The 22914-nt window shown below is 41.6% G+C and overlaps 2 protein-coding genes across 6 annotated transcripts in view; both read left to right on the forward strand.

The window, feature by feature from the left end:
• pard3ab (par-3 family cell polarity regulator alpha, b) overlaps positions 1–8346 on the forward strand; it is an 81645-nt gene extending 73299 nt beyond the window's left edge. For all 5 annotated transcript variants that reach the window (XM_088311678.1, XM_088311675.1, XM_088311680.1 and 2 more), the window contains 3 exons: positions 4604–4745; positions 6462–6598; positions 7170–8346. In XM_088311678.1, coding sequence (XP_088167804.1) covers positions 4604–4745; positions 6462–6598; positions 7170–7533 — 643 coding nt within the window. In that variant the 3' untranslated portion in view covers positions 7534–8346. The remainder of the gene's footprint in view (positions 1–4603; positions 4746–6461; positions 6599–7169) is intronic.
• Positions 8347–12220: 3874 nt separating this feature from the next.
• LOC148326232 (neuropilin-1a-like) overlaps positions 12221–22914 on the forward strand; it is a 60529-nt gene continuing 49835 nt past the window's right edge. Inside the window, exon 1 of the mRNA XM_088311696.1 lies at positions 12221–12333. The gene's annotated coding sequence lies outside the window, so the exon portion shown is untranslated. The remainder of the gene's footprint in view (positions 12334–22914) is intronic.

Genomic DNA, 22914 nt, shown 5'->3' on the forward strand with positions numbered 1-22914 from the left:
CCACTTGATGTTGAGACGTCACCAAAAAAAAAGCAATTTTATATTTTTCTGTTTGATGCCAGGTCAGAAAGTTGAATGGGGCTGAATACTTTTGCAAGCTTCACATTTGTGCTCCAAAGCTCAATTGAGCAGATCTTTTGAGTTTTTTTTTGCATCATCGAGCGCATCGCAGCGTGAAATCACCGACGACGTCAATTTCTATTTTAGCTTGCCTTCAAAGTTGACGTACGTGTTGCATCAGATTCAGATTCATCTTTTTTTTTTTTTTCCATCCAGACAAAACACTTTGAGAGTCCTTTTAGGCAGCCATTAATGTCAGCGTGGAATCCATTTAAGGTGTTTAATATTCAGAGCGGCGCTAATAGCACAGCAGGAAGGAGAGGATTTTTTTTTTTTTTTTTTTGCTACATTTATCTGCAGTTGGACCAACGCTGACAATAAGTCACGCGTCAGTATGTCGGCGCTAATGGTGTCGGCGCGAGGATTTTGTTTGGGCACAGCAGGGGAGGCAGCATTGGCGCGATGCGATTGGTGGACGGGGGTCTTTATCGTCTTTCGAGTGTGACATGAGTGTGCTCCTAAAAGGCTTGCGACCCACATTTCATGTCAGCGTGCGCTTCTTTGATTTGACAGCGAATGAAGCGCACGTGACGAATAATGGCCATGCCATTCAGTCACGTCAATGTCAACACTTTTGTCTCTGTGCGTGTTTTAATTTAAAAAAAAAATTTTTTTTTTCAGTTTACTTTTAGTTTTCATTTTTTAAACTTCACCTGACAAAGCCGACGTGTACTGTCTTGGAAACTTTGTGTCAAATAAATCAGTTAGTCACCTCTGTCTTATTCATCGACTTCTCAGACTAACACGGCTTAGTCATCAGTTTTTAAAACTTTTTGCACATTTCGTATGAGGAAGATTTAAGAATGAAAATGGTTTAAAAAAAAAAAAATAACTGAAACTCCAATTTACGTTTACAAAACTAATTATAGTGAGACTGTCCTTCGTTTTTGCCTTTGAAAATTAATTTAATACACGAGCCTTTGGTGTTGATTTTTTTTATATTAACGAAAACATGTTTGAAGCATGTTCTCTTCTTTCTTCCGCTTGTTGACAGTCAAAATTGTGCATCTGTTGCTTTACATCCTCATCATACGTCAGTGCAAGCATAATGAGATTATTTCTGATCCTTTCACTACTTGATTTTTTTTTTTTTTTAATGGCCTTACAACACACACACGTGAACACGCGTGTCCTGGTCCTGATCAAGCACGCCACAGGAGGGATGGCGTGTTCTTGATGCTGACGTGTTGGCGGCTCGGTCGCCACATAGACGGTTTGTGTGGCTTGTATTCTTCTCTTTTGTGCTCCTGGCCTGCAGCTAACGATGATCGCTCGCAAAAGCTCTCCCCATAACCGGCTTTGCTTGACTTTTTATTTTTGTAGGTTAGCAGCCTTTAGCGCTTTGTGATGGCGCTATAGAGCGCAAGTGAACTCTCGCAATGCGTCTGGACTCGTCTCATTGTTGCCCGTCGCGTAATGGCCGCCTGCAGGCGAAAGTGGCGAGCCAGCCGGGTCACGTGATTGGATAGCGGCGAGTCAGCTTTTATCTTTGGTTGCTTGTGGAGCAAAAGAGAGGAAGTCAAGTATGAATCCCAAAACTCATGACATCTCTTACGATGTTGCTGGAGTCATCGCGCAAGATTTAGTTGCGAGATTAAGCGGAAGGTGAGTCATTTACTCTGGCCGAGATTTAAGAAAAAGTGTCACAAGATTTTGCTGAAGTGTGTGAAAGATGACTTCTTTTGGATTTAGCGGAAATCTTGCAAGATCTGCCCCAAGTCTCATAGAAGTAAGCAGAAATTTCGCAGAATTTTTCTTTTTTTTTTTTTTAGCAGAAATCTTGTGCAATTTAGCAGAAGTTTAGTAAAATTTAACTAAAGGCGATATGACTCTTAAGTATCCGGAGGTGTTGAATCGCTTAAAATATCATCAGAATTGTACCGAGTCGACCGGTAATTTATTTGAAGGAACGCTCAACCTCAACGCTTAGTTTGTTCTTCCGGATATCCCCAAAGCAGCCCTCCAGCCAACTTGACGGTCGCATTTCAGCATCTTCTCATTCTGCTCCTTTGTCTCTTTCGCCATCTTCTTGTTCATCATGCAAACATTCAAGTAAGTCTTAATTGCCGAACTGGATCGTCAGAATTGATCGTTCGTTAATGTCGCGGCGCTGCGACATCAATCAAGCCTCAAGAGGACTTCCACAGGAAGTGCGACATGTATCGATTGGTCGTTATTTGCACTAATGAGCCCGGGGACGGGTCACGCTCACTCCGGGAATAAAAACTGTCACGGATCAATAGGCCGTCACGGTCCGCCGACGAACTCATCTTCCATTTTCTCGCGATGGGATTAATGGCTGAAACGTACGTTCACGCAACCGGTGGCCAGCCATCCCGTCATCATCGGTGTGATTACATATATTTTTTTGTGGGGGGGGGGGGGGGGGGGTAGAACCTAACCTCGTTTAAAATTGTCATTTTCTGTTGAAATGTAATTAATTCATCTCAGCCCCCAAAACACCCAAAGTGATTTTTTTAAAGTGAAATTGCACCAAATTTTTAACTTTTATTATTTATTTTACATTTTAGGTTATATTTTATTTTATTTTATTATTATTGATTTTTTTTTTTTTTTTTGTCTTCATTTTATTGGAACACATAGCGCTAACATTTGCTGCCAAGTGATGCTAACGGCCGCTGCCGTTCCCGAGGCTTTGAGCGTCAATGAAATTTACACACGTAGCGCTTTCCCGCCGTGATGCGCGACGACGTCACCTGACGGCGAGCGACTGAGCGCCGACGCGACCCAATGTAGTAAATCATCAGCCGCATGCGAACATCATTGCAGCCATTTGACGCCGTCGACGTGAAATATGAGCGAGGCGGGCGGGCAACTAACAACACAAGTGGCACACTTAAGTCCAGCCGAAGCCCCCCCCCACCGGCCCCCCACCCCCTTCAATCTTTTTAATGTCTTATTTATGATCCCCCCTGGCTTGCCATCAAGCGGCTAGCGTGTTCTCCAGGGATTGCTCTCACGTGATGCCAGAACATACTTTGAACCTTGACCCCCCTCCTCCTCGCGCTGCTTTAATCACTTAACCATGACGTAGCATGTTAGCCCCCCCCCCCCCCGCTCACCCGTCGCCCCCTTTCCAATCTCTTTGAGGCCCTCGCCAGCCTCCTCCTGAGTGGCGTCCGTCTAATCTATAAAATATTCGCCTGCAGCATTTCATCCTGTTGTTGTCCCCCGCGGCGAGCTCCGTCGCGCTCGCCATCGCGTCAACGCAGACAACGCGAGAAGCCCAATCCCCGTTTCGCCTTTGATGGTCTTTTCCACATCAATCTTTCCGCGTCTTCTTTGAGCGTTCAGTGGGAACATGAAGGTGCTGCCACGCCAAGCATTATATCGAGCGCTCGTTTTCCACAAAAACATGAGAACACAAAATTCATATTTAATTGAACTCATCACAACAACAAAAAATGGAGCGCAATGAGATGGTTTGGAAAAAAATTCTCCATTTTTTTCTGTACAAATAAGTGTTGTATGTGTTTTTGCACGTAGTTTTTTGACTCATTCACCACTAGCAGAGTAAAAAAAAAAAATGGATCTTTGACGTCTTTAGCCGTCAATGGCAGTAAATGAGTTAATTGCCTTATCTGGATAAATTAATGTTCATACAATAATTAATATTTTTTAACCTTTAACCTTTAACCTAAGCATCGTTTCCAGTGACGTCTGGATCAAACCGTGACGAGACGTCAACCTCGGCGACCTCCAACGTTTGCTGCCCCTTAAAAAAGCGAGATTGGCATTGACGCAATCAAAATTTGGCCGGGGCAAACTTATTTGTTGTTTGCGGTTCTTTTGCATCTTGCTTCCTGTTTTCACGTCGGCTATCTTCCTTGGACTCCTCCTTCCTTCCTGGCTTCCTTTATCTTCGGCTGCCATGCCCCCCCCCCCCCCCCCCCCCCCCAAGCTCAGCCTTCAAACGCGCTTTCCATCCTGGCATATCTTCTGCAGACAGCAGCAGACGTCCTCTGGAGGGATTGCGTCAAGCGTGAAGGCTTCAGTGCGCTTGACACCCTTTGACTTTTCTTTCCCATCCATGGTGCTCTTTGATGCTTGCGGCGCCGTGTCTTTGCCTTGACGGCAAGGTGGGCGCTTGGGGGTGGGTCTTGTTTTTAATCTGCAGCTATTGAATAATATCAGAATCATTGTTTGGCGTCAGAAAATGGCGGCGGCGGGCGGGGTAACTGCCGCCACAAGTTGTCCGTGGTTGAATTTTGTTCAGCCTGTTGTATGTCTCTTCCAAAAATATTGCTTGATTGTGAGAAAATAATTCAAAATATTTGCCATCAAAGGAATCAAACAACAAAATGCACTAAAATTCAAAAGTAATGTCAACATTTTATGACAAACATTTTATCTAAAATTTAAAATCTGTACCATTAATAAAACAATCAGCCAATATTCCCTTCAAATGTTTTGACTAAAAAGTTCGTTGACAGGCTACGTGTGTGTGTGTGTTGTAATTTAGCAACCGCGTGGCCCCGAGCAACCACGACCGGATACAGCGACTGAGGCAAGAGTTCCAGCAGGCGCAAACCGTTCCCGACGATGCTGACAGCGGCGGTGTCGCCGACGACCGCAGGCGCGCGTTGAGCTTCGAGCAGCCGTGGGTGAGTGTGTGACGTCGCGCCACGGCAGGATGCTAGCAGCGTTAGCGACGAGACGCTAACCACCACTAACCGTCGACCAGGCTTGAACCGACGCTAACAAAGCTGACGTGCACCCCTTCGGACTGTCTGCATGCTCGCATCACCACTAATCTCATTGGTCCGTTCGTGTCTGTCATTCATCCGCTTGGACACGCCCACCAAGATTTCAGTTCTTGGCCAACTTGGGGAGGGACTGAGAAAGTTTTTTTTTTTTTTTTTTAAAGGGGACTGTAAACTCATCAATTGTTGTCTATTGTTGTTTTTTTAATTTTGGTGCCTTTTCACAATTTTAACGAGTGAAATGATCAAAGGAATTTTATCTGTATTTCTGAGCCAATTTGAATGCAAAATGACGTTTGCGTGCCGCCGCAAGCTTCAAATGATCATTTTATGAACTCATTTTGCATTTGGACTTTTGTGCTGTACAATTATTGGTCAAATGGAGACATTTTATTGTTTTTTTTGGGGGGGGGGAATGTTTGTCGATGTGCTGATGTGGTTCATCTTTTAGATTTCGATAAAGCCCGTGTGAGCTTTAAGACTCAATCTTGGCTTTTTTTGTCTGCGTAATAAAAGTTTTTCAGACACGTTTGACTTTTCTAGAACAAGGAAAAAAAACAATTTCTGAGCACACTCCGCTTGCAAGTTAACCATTGTGGCGAAAAAAGCAACATTACCAATCAAGACTTTGAAAGTTTTCAGTCTACAGGAACCGAAACACACAACCTCATCATCAATTTGCATAATCATCTTGTTCTCTCGCACACACAGAAAAAAAAAAACAGGTCTGAGAGGTCCCTCAAGGGTCTTTCTTAGTCCCTCCAAGACTTGACGGTGTCCGTGAACTTTAGTTGACACAGACGCTAGGTTTTTTTTTTGTTTTTCAAATGGAATCTCCGTCCTTGGAATTAACAATGAGTTTTGTTGTTTTGTCATTCTTTTTCTACATACTTAATTAGTTATGCCAGGGCTGCTCAAGGGTAATTTTTTTTTTTTTACCTCATTTTTGAATGAACTAAAAAAAAAAAATGAAATTGTTCTCATTGCAAAAAAATATGACAAGATTTTATAGGTCAAACTTCAAACGAAAATATCTCAAAAATGTGATGTGCTAGAAAAAGTCAAAACATTTTTCAAATCGGCATAAAAAATACAGAAAGGCAATCTTTGATTTAAAAAAAAAAATGCTGTTGAGCACAGTTATTTATGTAAAAAAAATAATAAATGTAATACTTACAGGGAAGGGGGCGGGTCTTAACCCATATCCTTATATGGGCGTGATGTTGTTTTCAAAGTCCATGAATTAACCTTGACTAACATCATCATCATCGTCCTCAGTAACTTGTGTCCGAGTGTCCAGCATGCTTCTCCCTTCACACTCCGCCCCCTCCTGTCTTGTTTGTTATCACCTGACCACCATTATGACATCATCATGACGCCATCTTGGCCGGGTAAGTGACTGCCCGTGTACCTCGCCCGGTGGCTCATCGTTGTTATTGATAATCGGTTTGTAATCTTTTTGAGTGGCTTTATTGACAGTTGGTAATGTACAATTTGGTCTTGAAATAAAATCTTTTTTTTAATCATAATTACTAACTACTATAACTTTAATGACTATGTCAGCCAGTGTTTGAATGGTAGGCGCATAATGATGATGTCATACGATGTGGTTTGCAGTCCAACGGTCCCAGCGCGGCGACGGCGGCGGGTCAGCAGCCGGGTCGTCACTCAGTGTCGGTGGAGGTTCAGATGCAGCGTCAGAGGCAGGAAGATTCTTTTGCTCAGGCTCAACGGCAGTACAGCTCGCTGCCACGGTGAGAATCCGAGTCTTTGCGTCTGCATGTGGTCACGTATGTTCGTGCATTTCCGTTTAGGTTTGTAGTTTATCTGGGTTTTTTTTTTTTTTTATGTGAAGTGTGTACGTCAATTATGTTACATTCTGTTTGTTGGTACATGTTCATATGTTTGTCATGTTCACGCTCGGCGCCCTCAAGCTCATGCAAAGGCCGTCTTTGTCCAAATGAAATCAGAGCGCGGCGGTCGCGAAGATTGTAAAGCGTCGGAGCATGCGAGAGAAGAAAGCCCGAGCTTTATTTCGCGACGCGACTCAGCGAGCGGCGACGGATTGCGGCGGCGGCGTTCGCCGTCCGTTGAAAAGAAGAAAATAAGAAGTTTGCGCTTGATGCTCACGTTGAAACGAGTGAGGAGGACGGTGACGACGATTGTGGGTTTTGTTCCCGCTGGCTGATAAACACACTTAATATTTTTAGATGTGGAGATGAAATGGGTGGCTCTGTCTGCATTTTGATTTTCATGCTCGGGGGAGGAAAAAAAAAAGTTCAGTTTGATCATTATTGTAACACATGGGTTTATTTTTGTGTGTAGCCAACCCCGGAAGAATCCCAGCTCCATCTCTCAGGACTCTTGGGAAAAGTCGTACCCGGCCGGCGAGGTTTTCCAGTCGGCCAAAGACAATCCTCGCTATTCCAGCTATCAAGGCTCCCGCAACGGCTTCCCTAGCGTGGCCAACGTCAACGCCAGAGTCCTCTTGGAGGCGCAGGAGCTCCTCCGGCAGGAGCAGAGGCGGCGAGAGCTGGAAGCCAAGGACCGGGGCCCCCCGAGGGACGTGCAGGCCTCCCCGGCGGCGTCCCCCAAGGGCCCGTATCGCCACGACGTGCCGCCTTCGCCCTCGCAGCTCGCCAGACTCAACCGCATCGGCTCGGAGAAAGGACGCCACTTTTATTCCTGAGGCTTAGCGCCCACCTTAGCCAAGCGTCCGAGGTGTCCGTTTTGCGACACATTTGCGGACCGCATCCATTCTGTGAACTGAAACTTGCGTGGTTTTTCGAACCCCCTCCAGGCATCGACGTGCGCAACCGGTACCTTGTTTTTATCTTTTTTCCTGGCGGCAGTTGTCAGATATTTGCTTTTCCAACTCAAGGCTAAGATAACATGCTAGCCAGCCGGGATAGTGACGTTCGATATTTCCACGTCATCCTACCAAAATAAGAGTTAATAGGAAAAATGTACTCAGTGGAGCGTTTCAATTTTATTTTGCACCTCAAAGCTCGAAGCTGCCATTCTAACCAGCGTAGCCTACATACAGTAACTCCGTTCTTACTCGACAGATATTTAATATTTGCTATTGCTACAATGCTATGCTAACGTGCTAACCAACGCAGCCTACATATCAAACTACTTCCTGTTTTACCAAAATAAGAGTTCTCCATGGAGTAAAGAGCACAGTGGCGGATTTGTGAATTTTTTTTTATTTGTACTTTCTTCAATGCTTTGCTACATTCATTTCCCGTTTGTCCGTCCTTCCTTTGTTGTTCCAAGAGCGTTAGCATTTGTTTCGCTAACCGATTAATCGCTTCGGTCAACTTCCTGTTCCTCCAACCAAAATTAGTCTCATCCTAAAGAGATGGGGGGGAAAAAACAGGAACACACTGTCGCAAATAAAAAATGCAAAGCCCCTCCCCCTTAATGAATAATGAATGAGGTGCTGTCTCCGCGAAGGAGGCTCTGCCAGGAAGTGTTGACAGCTCTGATCTGCTGCCTAACCCCCCACCTCCTCCACTCCTCCTCCTCTTCCTCTTCCTCCACTCTGGGCTCGACTCACTGGCCTGCCTGCCGCTCCCGGCTGTCGATGTTGTTGTTCATTAGCCCACCTCCGTGGCTTCATCATCCTACCCTCTCCCACTTCATTGTCACCCTCCTCCTCCTTTTCCCCCTCTGCTACCTCTCACGAGCTGCTCTCAAACACTGAATTTTTCATCGCCAGCCACCTGCTGCCCGCGCCACAAGAAAGAAAACCAGACGCAAAGACGACCACAAATTAGCTCGTTTTGACACATTTGGGCCTTTGCATGCGAACACTCCATGCTAGCTAACTAGCGCGTGTCGTCCGCTATCACACAAGATGCTCACGCATTTTTAGCGAGATTTTCGTGGCTTTGTTAGCTGTTAATACTTCATAAGCGACATTGTCGGGGCTTTGTCAGCGTCACTGGTGGCCATGTTACTCCCGCCGCTATTTTAGGAACACTGCTAGCACTTTGCGAGTTACACTAATCACACCTGTTTAGCATCATCTTTGACAACGGCGCTGACACCGCTGTTAGCGCCTTGGTTAGCAACAATGGGCCTCATTCATTAATTAATTTAGCAAAATGTTCTTCCTCTGCGCACAAGTTATGGATATTAAAAAAAATAAATCTCACCGTCATTCATGACTGCTTGAAACGTGCCATTTAAAAAGCCATCCGTTTGACACATCTTATATGATGAGCTTTGTAAAGTTTTGACAGAGAGAGCATATTTTCAAAAAGTTCCTATCATTGAAAAGCTTACCAAACCGAAACTGACAACATATCAAAATGATGTTCAGCATTTTGAACGCATTCAAAAGTTTTCATGTGCGAATCTCACAACATGGCTAAAAAAAAAATGGAACAGGGCTGGGCCGACAATTTTTATGAATAAAGCCGGAGGGTCGCGGCGACTATGTTAGGACCTCGTGAACAAAATTGCTGGCCACGTTGCCTGTTACTCCTGATTGAAGTTAATTCCATTCCATGTTGTTTTGACAAAAGATTACCTTTACTGCTGCTAAAAGCGCCGCTAAGCTAGGCTAAGCTAAGCTACTAACATGAAGGGAAGACGGACTGTTTTAAGTAAATTAAATTAATTTCCTAAACTCTCCAAAGAAGCCATCAAAGTTTTTGAAGTAAACTTTGCCACCACGCTTTGTACTCCAGATGCTAATGCGCTAGGTTGCTAGTTAGCAACATCGTCACATTATTCTATAAAACACATGAAATTTGTATTTTTAATGTATTTTCTCCGTTTTGAGCGTGTGAACAAGTCAAAAAGACAAAATGAAGTTTGTTTGTGGTTGCCAAAGTAACAGGATGTGATGGAAAACATTTTGTCTCTGCACTCGTTGCGCCGTTGCTAAGTGCCTAATAATAATGATGATGATGTCATATTTTACATGCAGAAGGATACGACTTTAGCTTATTGTCTTTGTAATACTCCAGTATTTCATGAAATCCCGGTACTGCTTCCTCATTTTTGTTTGGACTATAAATGCCACTGTGGCCATTTTGGAGCGAGCGATTGGCCATTTTCGAGCGATGTTTGTATCTTGATTTTTATTAAGTAGGAAGAAAAGTGGAAGCTGATGTGCAATTGTTTATTTTTCTTTGTCATGTTATCATAAGTCGCTTGTTGTGTACATATCAAAATGTAGAATAAAAAATACTTTCTTGCTTACAGTGTTGTCATCGCTAGCGGCTAATCTCTCTCTTAAATTTCATGTGAGATAGTCATTTTGTTGGTGGCAATATGTGATCTGAAGCGGTAGCCGAGGTTCAAATGGTTCAAGTGTGTCCATCCGTAGTGAGGGAGGAAGAACGACCTCAGGTGAAGGTCGTGTCAACAGCTTGGAAGCAGATGTGAGGAGGAAGTGATGTCACCTGGGAAGACGACAACACCATCTGCTTCGTCAACGTAGTGAGAAGATCATCGCGTTACCAATTAGCGTTAGAGTGCTCTAATTTAGATTTTTTTTTTTTTTTTTCAGTTTAAATTTCTATTAATCGTTTAAAGTGGAATTCAGATATTGGTTTTTGGAATAACAGTCGTACTCATCTACTAATGTACTTTACATACAAACATGAGTCGTACAACGTAATGACTCGATCTTTCTCCTTGCAAGAAGTTGACTTGTTCTTCATCCTCGGAACGTGTTTACTTGTTCATGTGCGTAGGAAGTTCACTTGGCCGAGTGTGAAGACAAGCGTGAGGTCAAAGGTCGTTGTCGAGGGTTTCGTCTGACCTCTCAGGAAGTTGAGTGATGATTGATGGCGACTTTGCCACCTGCTGAGCATGAATCGTCTTCCTCCAATGAACACACCGCTTTGACCTTTCATCTGCTGTGCTTCGCCACATGTTCTGACACCTTACCATAGTTGAGCTTTTTTTTTTTTTTTTGCTCCCTCCACATTGCTTCAGCAACGAGCACCTGGACGGAAAAACGTTCTTTTCCAGCTACGTACAGACAAACCGGAGTGGACCACCTCTGGTGCATGTATGAGGAAAAGCGCCAAAGCAGACGGGAAATGATGCGAAAGGCCACATTTTCGATTGCTCCTCCTACAGTGCGTATCTGCCACGAAGGTGACTAAATACCAGCCAAAGAAAATGAAAATCTTGTCTAACTTTGCTCCCAAGAGAAGACACTGAATGACTTCCTGATGGTCTCAATTAGGAAAATGTGAACTGAAATGTGCACATAACGTGTTTATTCTGCGTCCATCTGCTCACAGCACATTCCAGTTTTCCCATATCGGCGTGAGCGGTTTGACACGCAGGCCACAGTCATGTCCCGTCTAAATAAGAGAGTCTATCTGGAGCTGCACAGGTGATGTAGAAAACAGACAAACAAGAGTCTGTGGAGATGTGCAGTTGCACCAAACTTGGATGAGATGTATTGTGCTCTCATTTTTGTTTAGATTTGTAAAAAGTAAATGCCTGTTCTGACCCCGACTTTAAACCCGTTCATTGTTTGTCTGTATGCGCCAACACTTGACTGGCGACCAATCCAGTGTGTACTCTTCCTTTCTCCCAAATTCGAAAAAGGACTGTTGAAGATCCTCATTTGATTCGTTTGGGACTTTTCCGTTAGGCCATTTGATGTTTCAAAAACACTCAAGAATCTCCAGGGTACCATTCCGGCACCTTCTAGATAACCCCGCCCCCACCCGCTCCTCCCCATCCTCCCGTGGAAGCATCCCAAAGCCGTCTCCTCTTTCCATGAAAAAGCCTCCCTGAGAATTATGAGGCACTCCATCACCGGCGTCCGCTTTGATGGCTGACAAATGAAAGGCGCTCACGCAGGGACGTCTGGGTGAAAGGGGGTCAGCCTCACTCTGATATTACAGCGCCCTTATACGGGAGGAGCGCATCAGCCCGGTGCACGCTCCCCCACGCCACTTTGATGTCCGTCTCCCCCGGGTCACGACCCCAGAACTTGAGAGATTAAAGCTGCAGCTATAAAACGACCTTTCAACTTGGACCCAAAGCAATTATTTAGCCGCCGAGCATGCTAACTAGCGTTGATCCAGGCTACTTGTTACCTCACAAATTTATCATGTGCAACATTACACTTGAACAATTTTGGCTTGCAGATGGTGAAAAAATGCATTGGAAGTAAGTTTCCGAGTCAACTCATCACTTTGAAACAATCCGCAATAAGGAGCAAGAGAGCGGAGGCGTCAATGGGAGCCTTCGGGTGAGTTCGGCGAACCTCGGCAATTATCGTGGCAGCCATTTTGATTTTTTCTGAGAGATGATTCGCTTCCGGGTTCAAGTTAATTGCGAGATGTCAATTGATTTTGACACGTAAACACGAAATGAATAATGGATCATCCAAACAAACAAAAACTGGTCTGGTAATTACTGCAACATCATCAATTGTTCAAGTTGCTCTACGAAGATTGACGAACGTGAAAATACGTAAAAATGCATGGATTTCAAGAGATCGGTAAGTTTGTGATTCATTTTTTGCTAGTTGTTATTTTAGTAGTTATTTCCATTCGTTTCTTTTGAGAACTCCCTTAACCGTTTTGGCTTCACATAATAAAGTGGACGCAATGGCTTCAATAATCATCCAACTGTGACCGGTTATGTCATCGCCATCAGATGTTTGGCATTAACTTTTCTACCGCACAGTTGTTGGAGAGATCCACTTCAAATGGAAGCAAATGAATCGTCTCGACGATGGTGTCGAAATTTAAGACGTCCTTGAGTGAATGCCAGTCTAACATTCATTCAAATGCGACAGTTGCGCGAAAAATGCTTTCTGCAAAAAGTCTCCAACTTGACTCCAATTCGAGTATTTCATTTTGTGACAATGTTCAATGTGATGGTGATGATTTTTTTTTAACCAGTACAGTGATTTCTGAGCAAAACATACATTATGTGAGCTTGTTAGAGAAATTTTTTTTAAGTTATAATTCGGAGACCCTATCATTATAACTTAGTATGTCACAATTTAGACTTACTAGTTTCCTATAATTATGACTTAGTATCTTTAAATTATTTTGTGGGGGGGCTTGCTTTGCCTTTCCTGTTTTTTCCCATTTTCAAAAGGTTTATTTATATATTTAATACTGGCGGAAATTAGCTTCCATAAGTGCAACACATGCACACACTTTTCCGAGGCTTAAAAAAAATATGGATCGAAATGGGCTTCCATCGGTCATCAAAATACTGTAATCCACTTATCCTTTTTATTGTGATTGGTTAGCATGGAATCATGACGGTACATACATTTTGATTGGACTTTTTAGTCAACTCAATAAATAATTAGTGACCGATTCCCAACACTCCCCAAATTTCGCTGTTCATGAGGCCATCGTGTTGTTGTTGTTGCCAGGCAACCGCTAATGTCAAGGTGAATGCACGGCGCGCAAGCGGGATGCTGCAAATCCCTCCTCAAATCCTCGCTGACTTTTTGATTGTGGCTCTAAAGGCCTCGCCGCACCTCACTCGAGACGCTCACGTCCTCCCGTCATGTTGTTGGGGGAGGTAAAAAGGGGATTGTGAGGAGTTAGCCGACCTGACGAGCCGCAGGGCCCTGCAGTGCAAACGCAGGGATTACTGCACCTCTGTTCTCCTTCAACTTCACCTTCATAGACACTCTCAGGACACTTGCTTAGGTACGCCAGCTATTGAGATCCAGTAAAAATATATCTGAAATCTAAATGGGGCCAAAATAAATTAATATACTTGTGATTAATAACCAAAAAAAGTCAGGTAAAAATGACATGTAAAAGCTTGCGCGTTGTGATTTCTAGGCTAGCGAGGATGTTTATTGTTTGTTTATGATTGTTACTGAACCTAACCCTTTATTCATAAATATTTAAAATGATTAATTATTACTTTTATTGTTGTTTTTATTATTCAAAAATGCTGTGCTAGAGTAAAAAATGAGGGCAACTTTGGAATTAAAAAAAATATTAATCCAGAAAAATTTACTGGCACTTCTGATTTAAAAAAAAAAAACTTAAAAATGTGTTGAACAGTTTAATCATAAATATTAACACACACACACACACTACTAAATATGCCAATTAAATCCTTACTCAAAAATATCAAATCGAAACGTGGCAAAATATATAAATGCAAGGTTAGAAAACAACAAATTCCCTAAATAAATGAAAACAAAATATCAAATGAAGACATGACAATAATATTCTTGAAATAAAACAATATGAAGAAAAGGTCAGGAAATAAATTATTAGATTATTATTTATGATTTCACATTTTGGATTATATTTTAACAAGCTTTTTAATTGGCTTTGCGACTTTGTTTCCTCGATCGCACGTCTGCTCGATTAGCTGGTGTAGCTAATAAAGTCTAAACCTTCCGCGGCTGTAAAGGTGTACAAATTGGTATGTTTTCTGATTAACGACCGTGTTAAAAGCTAACGGAGGAGCTTGTTTATGGAGCCATTTTCATTTGTCTTGCTGCTCTTTTGGCTTCACTTTCAAGAAAAAAAAACGAGTCAATTAAAGCGGCCCCACGCCACCGGGGCGCTGACTTCATCTCGCGTATGTCGCGCCATGAGACATTACATTCTATTCTATTGTATTCTATTCAACACGTCAGTGTGCCATTGTGACAAAAAGACACAAAGCCAGCCGGTGTGACGCATGACTTCACATGTAATGTGCCCAACGCACTGAACGTGTGCGATAAAAGACGCAATTCCACCTTTGAAACGAGCTTTTCATCAGACCCCCCCCCCAAAAAAAAAGATAGGAATTCTATTCAGCATGAGAGCTATGCTGTATGACAGCGACACAATGCTTGCTTAAACATGCTGGGCTAGCGCGACAGGAAGCTAACTCACGTAATTGTTAGCATCCCTGCTGGCAAAATTTTTGGGACTCTTTTTGGCATGACTTTGTTTTAACATCATTAACCGAGTTTCTATGATGCCTTTTATTCTGATCACATTGAAAACGACTGAAAATGCTCTCGAAATATTTCAGAAATTGAATATAATTTTCTGCAATGTTTTTTTTTAGTATCACTCTTGGTTGTTGTATCGCTGTTGTTTAGTAAACTGTTAGTTTTAGCAACATTGGTAATTGTTTGAGCATACTTATTAGCAAACATATTACATTTCTTTTAGCATCAGTGTTGACAATGTTGTTAGCGCTACTACTAGCATTATGGTTTGCATAATATTGTCCATGTTTTATTTTGTAATGTTGATAGCATTATCATTAGCAAAATGATCACAAGTGTTAGCAAGTTTTTTTTAGCCCCTTTGTTAGCACAATTATCTTGGCAGAGCTGTTAAAAACCATTATACCAGATAGTTTTTAATCACAAAATCAATATTTTACCACCATGTTGGCGGTAAAGCCTAGTAAGAAAACAATGCATCAATCGTTAGCATTGCTGCTAATTGTCAGTGAGGTTGTTAGCATGGCTGCTCGTGACATTGTTGGCCCCACTTTCATAATTTCTTTTCATAATTGTTCCTGTTGCTGCTCGCAATGTTGTTAGCATCATTGTGAGCATCACTAATTAGCATTAGGCTCGATAACTTTTCACATTCTGGTTGGCATTTTGGAAACGAAACATGTCAAATGTATCCTTGAATTCAATGAGGTGTTGCTTGATGTGTGGCACTAATGTCTGTGCCCTGCTATGTAAAAAGTCAATTGAACAAGCAATTAAATCCAGCATGTGGATGCGGTGAATCCTTTCCTCCAAGTGAAAGAAATCCATTTCCCCTCGCCGGGTGATGCATTCCAGCTCGCGCGGCGGATCAGATAAAGCTAGCGTACAGTGCAGGCCGCAATCCATCAAAAGCAGGCGTCTTTTCCAACCTGGAAATTTAAACTGATTTATTACAAGCGGTGACCGTCCTTGTGCACGCCGAGATCTTGTGATGATGAAATTCACTGATGGAAACCTCAAATGCTCACAATGTGCCCTCGGCCGCCACCCCGCCACCTTCTCCCACCACACCCCAATGCTAAAGATGCTCGGGCCGCTCTCCTAATTCCTGCCGTCGGATCTCCTGCTTGCGTCGTGATGGATAACAGAGCAACATATGTTTTCCGGAAGAGCGTTAGAGAGATAACCTTCCCGGAGGAGACTCCTGAGCTCATCACGCAACCCTTGAACTCCCTTCAGCTCGATCATCAATCAGGAGCAAGAGTCAGGAATTTGTCTTTGATTGACACAAACCCAGTGAGAACAGTCCTGGATAGCGTTGCAAAAAATTAGAGGAGTGTGAACAGGTCGCGTTCCTATCCCCCACGAAGAGCAAAAATCTATTGTCACATACTTATAATTGGCCTTTGGAAAAAAATTAGAAAAACATAAACAACAGGGAATCGGTTAAAAATAAATAAAATAAATAAAAGTTATGCTAACAAGGATGCTAATACCTCTAGTAGTGTGTGAGGGGATTCTTATGACAAGGTGAATTGTAAAAAGTCAACATTTTGTAAGGTTGGAAATACATATTGCATCCAATCAGGGCCTTGCTACCCCAATTACAACATTTAAATATGATTTAATTTTTAATAATTGGTTTGGGCCTCCAGTGGCAGCTCATTTGAATAATGAACATTGTCCTTTGGTCCAGACGAAGAGCAACTTTGAATACATTGCGCATAATAGAGTGACCTTTTTAACCCCACAGCCACGCGGTTTGCATGAATTATGGATTATTTCATTAAATAGACGTTAATAATCTCTACAAATGTGACAGAAACATATTTCACCTTCAAATATTTTAATGTGGCGTTTGTGTAAGATGTCACCGTGATTTACGAATATGCCCTTTGTGTTCAATTTTGTGATGATAATAATGTGCGGGAACGTATTTTTGTCTTCTCGATATTTGCACATAACAAAGCAAGACGTTGGTATGATATTGAATGTGCTGGCATTAAATTGAGTTTCAGATCACATGCGAGTGAATATGCGTTACCGTGGCAACTCTTGATCGTGCTTCAACACGCTGGATTTGCAGCAAAGAGGATGCCTCTAAATGTTAGCTACAATTTATCTGGAAAAAAAAAAAAAAAACATTTGTCAAATTGTAGTTGATGGAACACCTATGAGTGCTTGTTCGTCTGCAATTTTTTGTGTTCATCTGGAACTCACAACGTAGTTGTTGAGATGAAGTACCGTATATTCTTGATATTATGATTAAATTATGCTAGCAGTTTAGCTAACAGTAAAGAAGATGCCCAATTAAAGTCTAACAAAGTTTTGACACGGAAGGTTTAGGTTCTGTTTAAAATTGCTCTAACAGCAGTGCTAAGAAGGATGCTAATTTTGCCAACAGGTGCAAGCAATTATGTTAACAGTTATTAAAATGATAATCTTTGTGCTACCAAAGTTGTTTGGCGTAGCGCAAGCCACAATAACGTTGCTTTTTTTATTCACCTGCTCATGTGTTGTTGTTTTTTTGTCGCAAGATTACAGTCAAGTGACTGAGTCAACATCTCATCTTTATTTTATTTATGTATTTGTTGTTTGTCAAACATTGCTTCACATCTCCCCCGGAATCAAAGTAGGTCGGGTCGGCTCATTTGTATCACGTTATCTATGCGTTGTTGTCTGATAAGATTTCACTTGACACGAGGCTGCTATTCTAGTTTTAATTTTTTGCCACGAGTTGCCGGTGTGTTAGCTTGACAGTGTCAACCTTGTTTTTTTTTTTTGTGTTTTTTTTTGGTTTGTTCGCCAGCATCTGTCGCTTGTCACGCTGCCGCTGAAATGGTTTGATCCTCGGTTGTAAAGCGGCGAGCTTCCCCGGGATCAAAACGTGTGTTAATTGAGTCGCTTCTTCCTGATCTGGGCATATGGCGACGTGATGCGCCGCTTCATGTGGATTCCCGGGGTGAACAAATACCTGTTGTGTTATCTCTCACACACGCACACGCACACACACACACACAGGGGCTAATGAACATGTCCAATGACAGATTAGCAAGTCTCCAGAGACGGCAGGCAATTTCGCGGCAAAAGAAAGACGGCCGTTTGATCACGCCAGACATCATCAAATGATCCCGTCCCGAGCGTACGAGGAGCAAAGACGCCAGACGCGCAGTCGTCGTCATTGCCGTCGTCGCGGTTTCGAACAAATTCTTTGATGGCCCGTTCCAAGTAGTGTGTTCTTGTGTGTGATGGAATCTTGCTGCTTTTGTTTGTGTGTGAGCGGATTTCATGGCAATGCGCTCATATCGTTCAGCAATGCGGTGATATTTTCCCGCCTTTTCTTGTATGAAGTCAAATGTTTCCGAACTAAATGTGTGGCAAAATAGTATTGATGTAAACGTTGGAATGTGAACTTCATGTTGACGCGCTGGCTAGCCTTTCGCTATTTTTGCTGTCCAATGAGAAACATTTCAATCATAATTTTTATAAATTAGAATTTTCGAAACTGTCAGCAGTTTTGAATGACCATGGTCACTTTTTGTCAATGTGCTAGCTAGCCTCATGTTTGATTAGCATATTGTCACTGTACACTGAAAAACAATTTAACAGCAAATGTTGAGTTTTTGCTTTTACTTTTCAAGAAAAATAGAGAATTATACTTTCAGTGAGAATCCGGTGTCAGTTGTTTTCTGTCGCATAATCAAATTAGCATAAATGTTGAAAAATTAATATGGCATTTTCATCAATGTGCTGCTAGAAAGCCTTTCTGTAATTAGAATATTGTCACAACAAAAAACCTCAAACTTTGTCTTATTTATTATTTTTTTTGGATGCTTTTTCCTCATTTGTTAAATACTTGTGTGGTAAAATGAAACAAATGTTAACAAGGATGTTTTTTTAAAAAAATATATGCCGCTGACTCATCAGAGAGCGAGAACACTTCATGTTATCTTTTGAACCTCTTTGACTTCATATTTGAGTACACGCGCAAACGCGTTAAAGTGTTATGCAAATGAGCTCCCTCTTAAAAGCAGCGAGTTAAGCAAGCAGCTGTTGTTGTTTCGCGCTCGCAGAGAAAAATGTTTTCATGAGCGACAATTATATCCACGATAAACACTTATTACTGTCAATATTGACATGACTTGCGAAGATAATGGACTTCACGTATGACTTGAAGCTTTCTGCTCGGAACTAATCCCAATTGCTAATCCGCTTACAATGTTTCTTTGAGGTGACTCACTTTACATTTATCAATTTGTAAGTCATATAAAAACATGTTATGTGTTGGGCATTTTTATGCACGTTAGACTTGTTGATGGAGCGTGTGAGTCACCCCCCCCCTCCCCCCCCCAAGGACAATCAATCCGTTACCTCGACGACAACGCGGAATTGAATTAGCCTAGCGTGGCCCTAGCATGTGGGCTAGTGTGAAGCTGTTAGCGGAGTGTGAGCGCAGCCTCCTTCCCGATCCGCGTACGTATGTGTGTGCGTGTGCGTGTGCATCCTGTACCCGCCAAAATGAGACTGCTGAGATTGTGCAGATGGAGTGAAAATCTATTCCTTTTTTTTTTTAAATACTTTTTTTTTAACACACATCCTGCTGTAGGGACCGTGTTAGCATTTGTGTTACATTGACACTCCAATGCTGAGGCTAACATTGTGAGTCAATGTACCTTTTAAGTCATTCGCTGCCATTGACGGATATAGACGCCAAAATGTACATTTATTTTACCTGAGCTGGCAGTGAATGAGTTCATTGCACTTTATGGCAATTATTGCGTCAAATAAAAAAAAAAATCTCTTCTTGAATTGATGCCATGCCTCAACTGGTTTCCAGGAATTAAAAAAAAATGGGTAGCAAGTGTAAATATCTGTTGATGCTTTTGTTCACATGCATGTGAAATGAATTTTAATTGTGTTGCTGGTCATTGTTAAATGACGTCGATTACATGCATGTGTGCCAAAGAAGAGGAAATGGTGAGTTGTAAAGAAAAGTGTGTGTGTGTGTGTGTGTGTGTGTGTGTCTGCCCCATTTCCTGCCTCTCTGTACGTCGACAATGCAACTTAAAACATTTGATTTCATCAAACGGCACAAGTCGACTGGCTGGAGCTTTTGTGTGCTCAGCGTCTCATTGTGACTGCGCGGGCTGCTTCCTGTCCAAACAGGAAGCGTCTTTGTTGTTGTTGTCATTCTGCTAGCAACAAAAGCAACGTAAATCAGCGTCCATCGTCAAAGAAACGCAAAAGTGAAACCGCATTTGCCGCGCAACTTTTGACCTTCCTTGACTGGATATGTGCGTGTGTTCGGTCTGTGAGAAAAATTTAGCTGATCAGGGTTTTTTGTGAACGCTACTAAAGTTAAAGCCAACTTTGGACCTACATTTTATTTTTAACTAGCATCAAAGATAATTTAGTCTTTCAGCAGAGCTGTCCAAATTGATCAATTAATCACACTGCAAATATTATGGTTTTACATGCCCCTGAATGTATTTATAACGCTGGTTTAAAAAAAATTAATCCGTTTTTTTTTTTTTTTTTTTTTAGATTTTAACTTTGCTTTGCAGTTTGATCAATAGTGATTTTTACCGTGTTGTAATTTCCGTGTTTCAAAGCAAAATTGCACCTGTTGCTGAACCAAACCATTCATTCAAAAACATTATGAAATATTTTACTATATTATATAGTTATTATTGTAGTTATAACTCATTCAGTCGTTACCGCGAAAGCTTTGGAATCAGCGCAACAAATGTATCTAGAAAAAAGTTGGCTTGCATCTCTGATTTAAATTGAAACAAATTCTTATTTGTTAACCAGTGTAATCGAGTAATCAGTCAGAGCCATTGAGACAAATTGTCCCAATCTTGTGACGTCAGCATGAATTATTCTCAGATTTTTTTTTTTTTTTTTGTAGCCCTCCACAAAAGTAGACTGATTATATTTTGCGTTTCATCAAAATGAGACATTTGCAAACATCTGCTTGGACTTGATTGAGGCACTAACTGGTCAGTTTAAAAAAAATTGCTGAGTACAACGTCAATCTGTCTTGTTTGCAATTGCTTCATTGTTTTGTTGTTGTTGTTTTTAATCACTCAATAAGGTGCAATAATTGGCCCGTAAACGGCAGTCACAGTCGGTGGTTTCTTAGTCCAATTAAATGCAGAAAGTAAAATTGCATCAAATGATTGAATTAATTAATACATTGATTGATTTCCCCGCCTGCTCAATACGCGCGCAGGCCAATTCATTAGGTACAGCATCCAACAAGAATGTGCTTTCCAAATATCGCAATAAATCAATACAAAAAAAAAAAAAACAACGCTGCCTTTTGATTGACATCATCTGAGGGGGTCTTCATTTCGCCCTCGACAATAATAAGATGGGCTCTGTGTTATTGCACCACACTACTAATAATTGGAAGGTGACGCAAAGGTTGCGCTGCTGACATTTGCCGAGGAAGATGACATTTAACCACAAAGATTGAACATCTCATTTTATGTCTACATTCAAGCTGCAGTCTACTTTTTTTTTTCTTTTTAACGTGAAGATTAGCACAAGCGCCTCAGGAAATGGGGAATATGATTTTTTTTTTTTTTTTCTTCTCCCCATTAAGTGTAACGCTGATGCAAAGCGGCGTCGATATGCGCCAATAATCTCCTCTTATTGGCGGGGTGTGATGACAGCTGATGCTTTTTGTCGCTGAACGCACACTCCACGTTGACTGATGACTGGTCTCCCTCTCATACATTAAGAATATTACCTTGTAAATCACGTTGTTACATCCTGACAGCATTCAAGCTGCCTACGTTGTCCACATTGGATGCTATTCCTGTAGACGGCACGTCTGCTCCGTGGCGCAAAAGCCAGCAGGTTCTGACTTTAGTGCAACCGTTGCGCATTTGCCCATTCGGCAGAACACTCTACACCAAAATGGGCGTTCCGGCGCACCAGAAGGAATTTCCCGGAAATGCTCCTAGTGGAGTGACAGTTTGGTGGCAGAAACCTTCCATCTGCCGCTTTGATTGGCCGTGATTGATGTCTGCTCTGATCACGCCCACAGTGGTGCAGTCCTCCCTCTCGCAGATCTATATCCAATTGCATGGCACACAAAGACAAAGAACCACTCGTGCTCACAATAACACCTGGGGACAATTTAGAGTGTTCAATCAATTTACCATGCATGTCTTTGGAATGTTTCCTCCCACATTCAATTCGCTAGGTTGAGCCGATAAGAGAAGCGCTTTGTTAAACCTGCAGCTGTGAAATGTGCAATACCAATAAAGTTGTATTGTATTGTGTATATATACATGTCTATTTGTGTGTGTGTGTGTGTGTATGTGTTTATGTATGATATAAACAGGGGACTTGTCAATGAGTTTTGTTTGTTTTCTTCAATATTTATTTTGTTTGAAAATCAATTCATGTATTAAATACAACTTTTTTTCACATTAAAAATAATAATTATCCAACTGATGCAGATAAATATGCAGATTGAGCACTATGTTAATAAGCTTAGAATTAATGCCTTCATGTGCTATTTAGTGCTTGGGGGGGTGTTTTTTTTTTTTTTTTTTTTTTTGGGCGTTCTCTGCATTCTGAAGCAAGAAATATTTCTAAGTGTGTATAGTGGACTGTACAAAGACAGAAGCCGCTTTCAGGATCCAGTTTTTTACTTGTAAAAACCATTTCATATTTCACGTTTTCAATATCAATTTAAAAAAAAAATGTTATATGTATATAAATTATTTTATACATCATTGTATACCATGGTGCATTTATCACTGTATTTATATTTTCTTAAATGTTTGTTTAATTCACATACTTATTACATTTTGTTACAAAAATATAACATTTTTATTTTCAATTTTATTTGAGTTTTTATATTTTTCACAAAATGTTCCATTCATTTCTTGTCATGGCTGTCGTCATTTTCACGTGTCCGTTTAAGAGCGTATGAAAGTCACAGTTGATCACACTTATTTACACCAAAAAGCTTTTTTGTTATCGTCGCGTCCTCCTTTTCGGTCGTGACAAACGACGTCACCTGACGACCTTGCTTCCTGTCACGAGAAGCTCGTTCACCTGTTTAGCACGCTAATCAATGCTTACTCGTTTAAATGGAAGGAGGAAAAAAAACACTTTTTATGG

The sequence above is a fragment of the Idiotropiscis lumnitzeri genome, chromosome 12 (genome assembly GCF_059441095.1).
Source record: "Idiotropiscis lumnitzeri isolate Australia: NSW breed Sydney's pygmy pipehorse chromosome 12, RoL_Ilum_1.0, whole genome shotgun sequence".
Lineage (NCBI taxonomy): Eukaryota > Metazoa > Chordata > Actinopteri > Syngnathiformes > Syngnathidae > Idiotropiscis > Idiotropiscis lumnitzeri.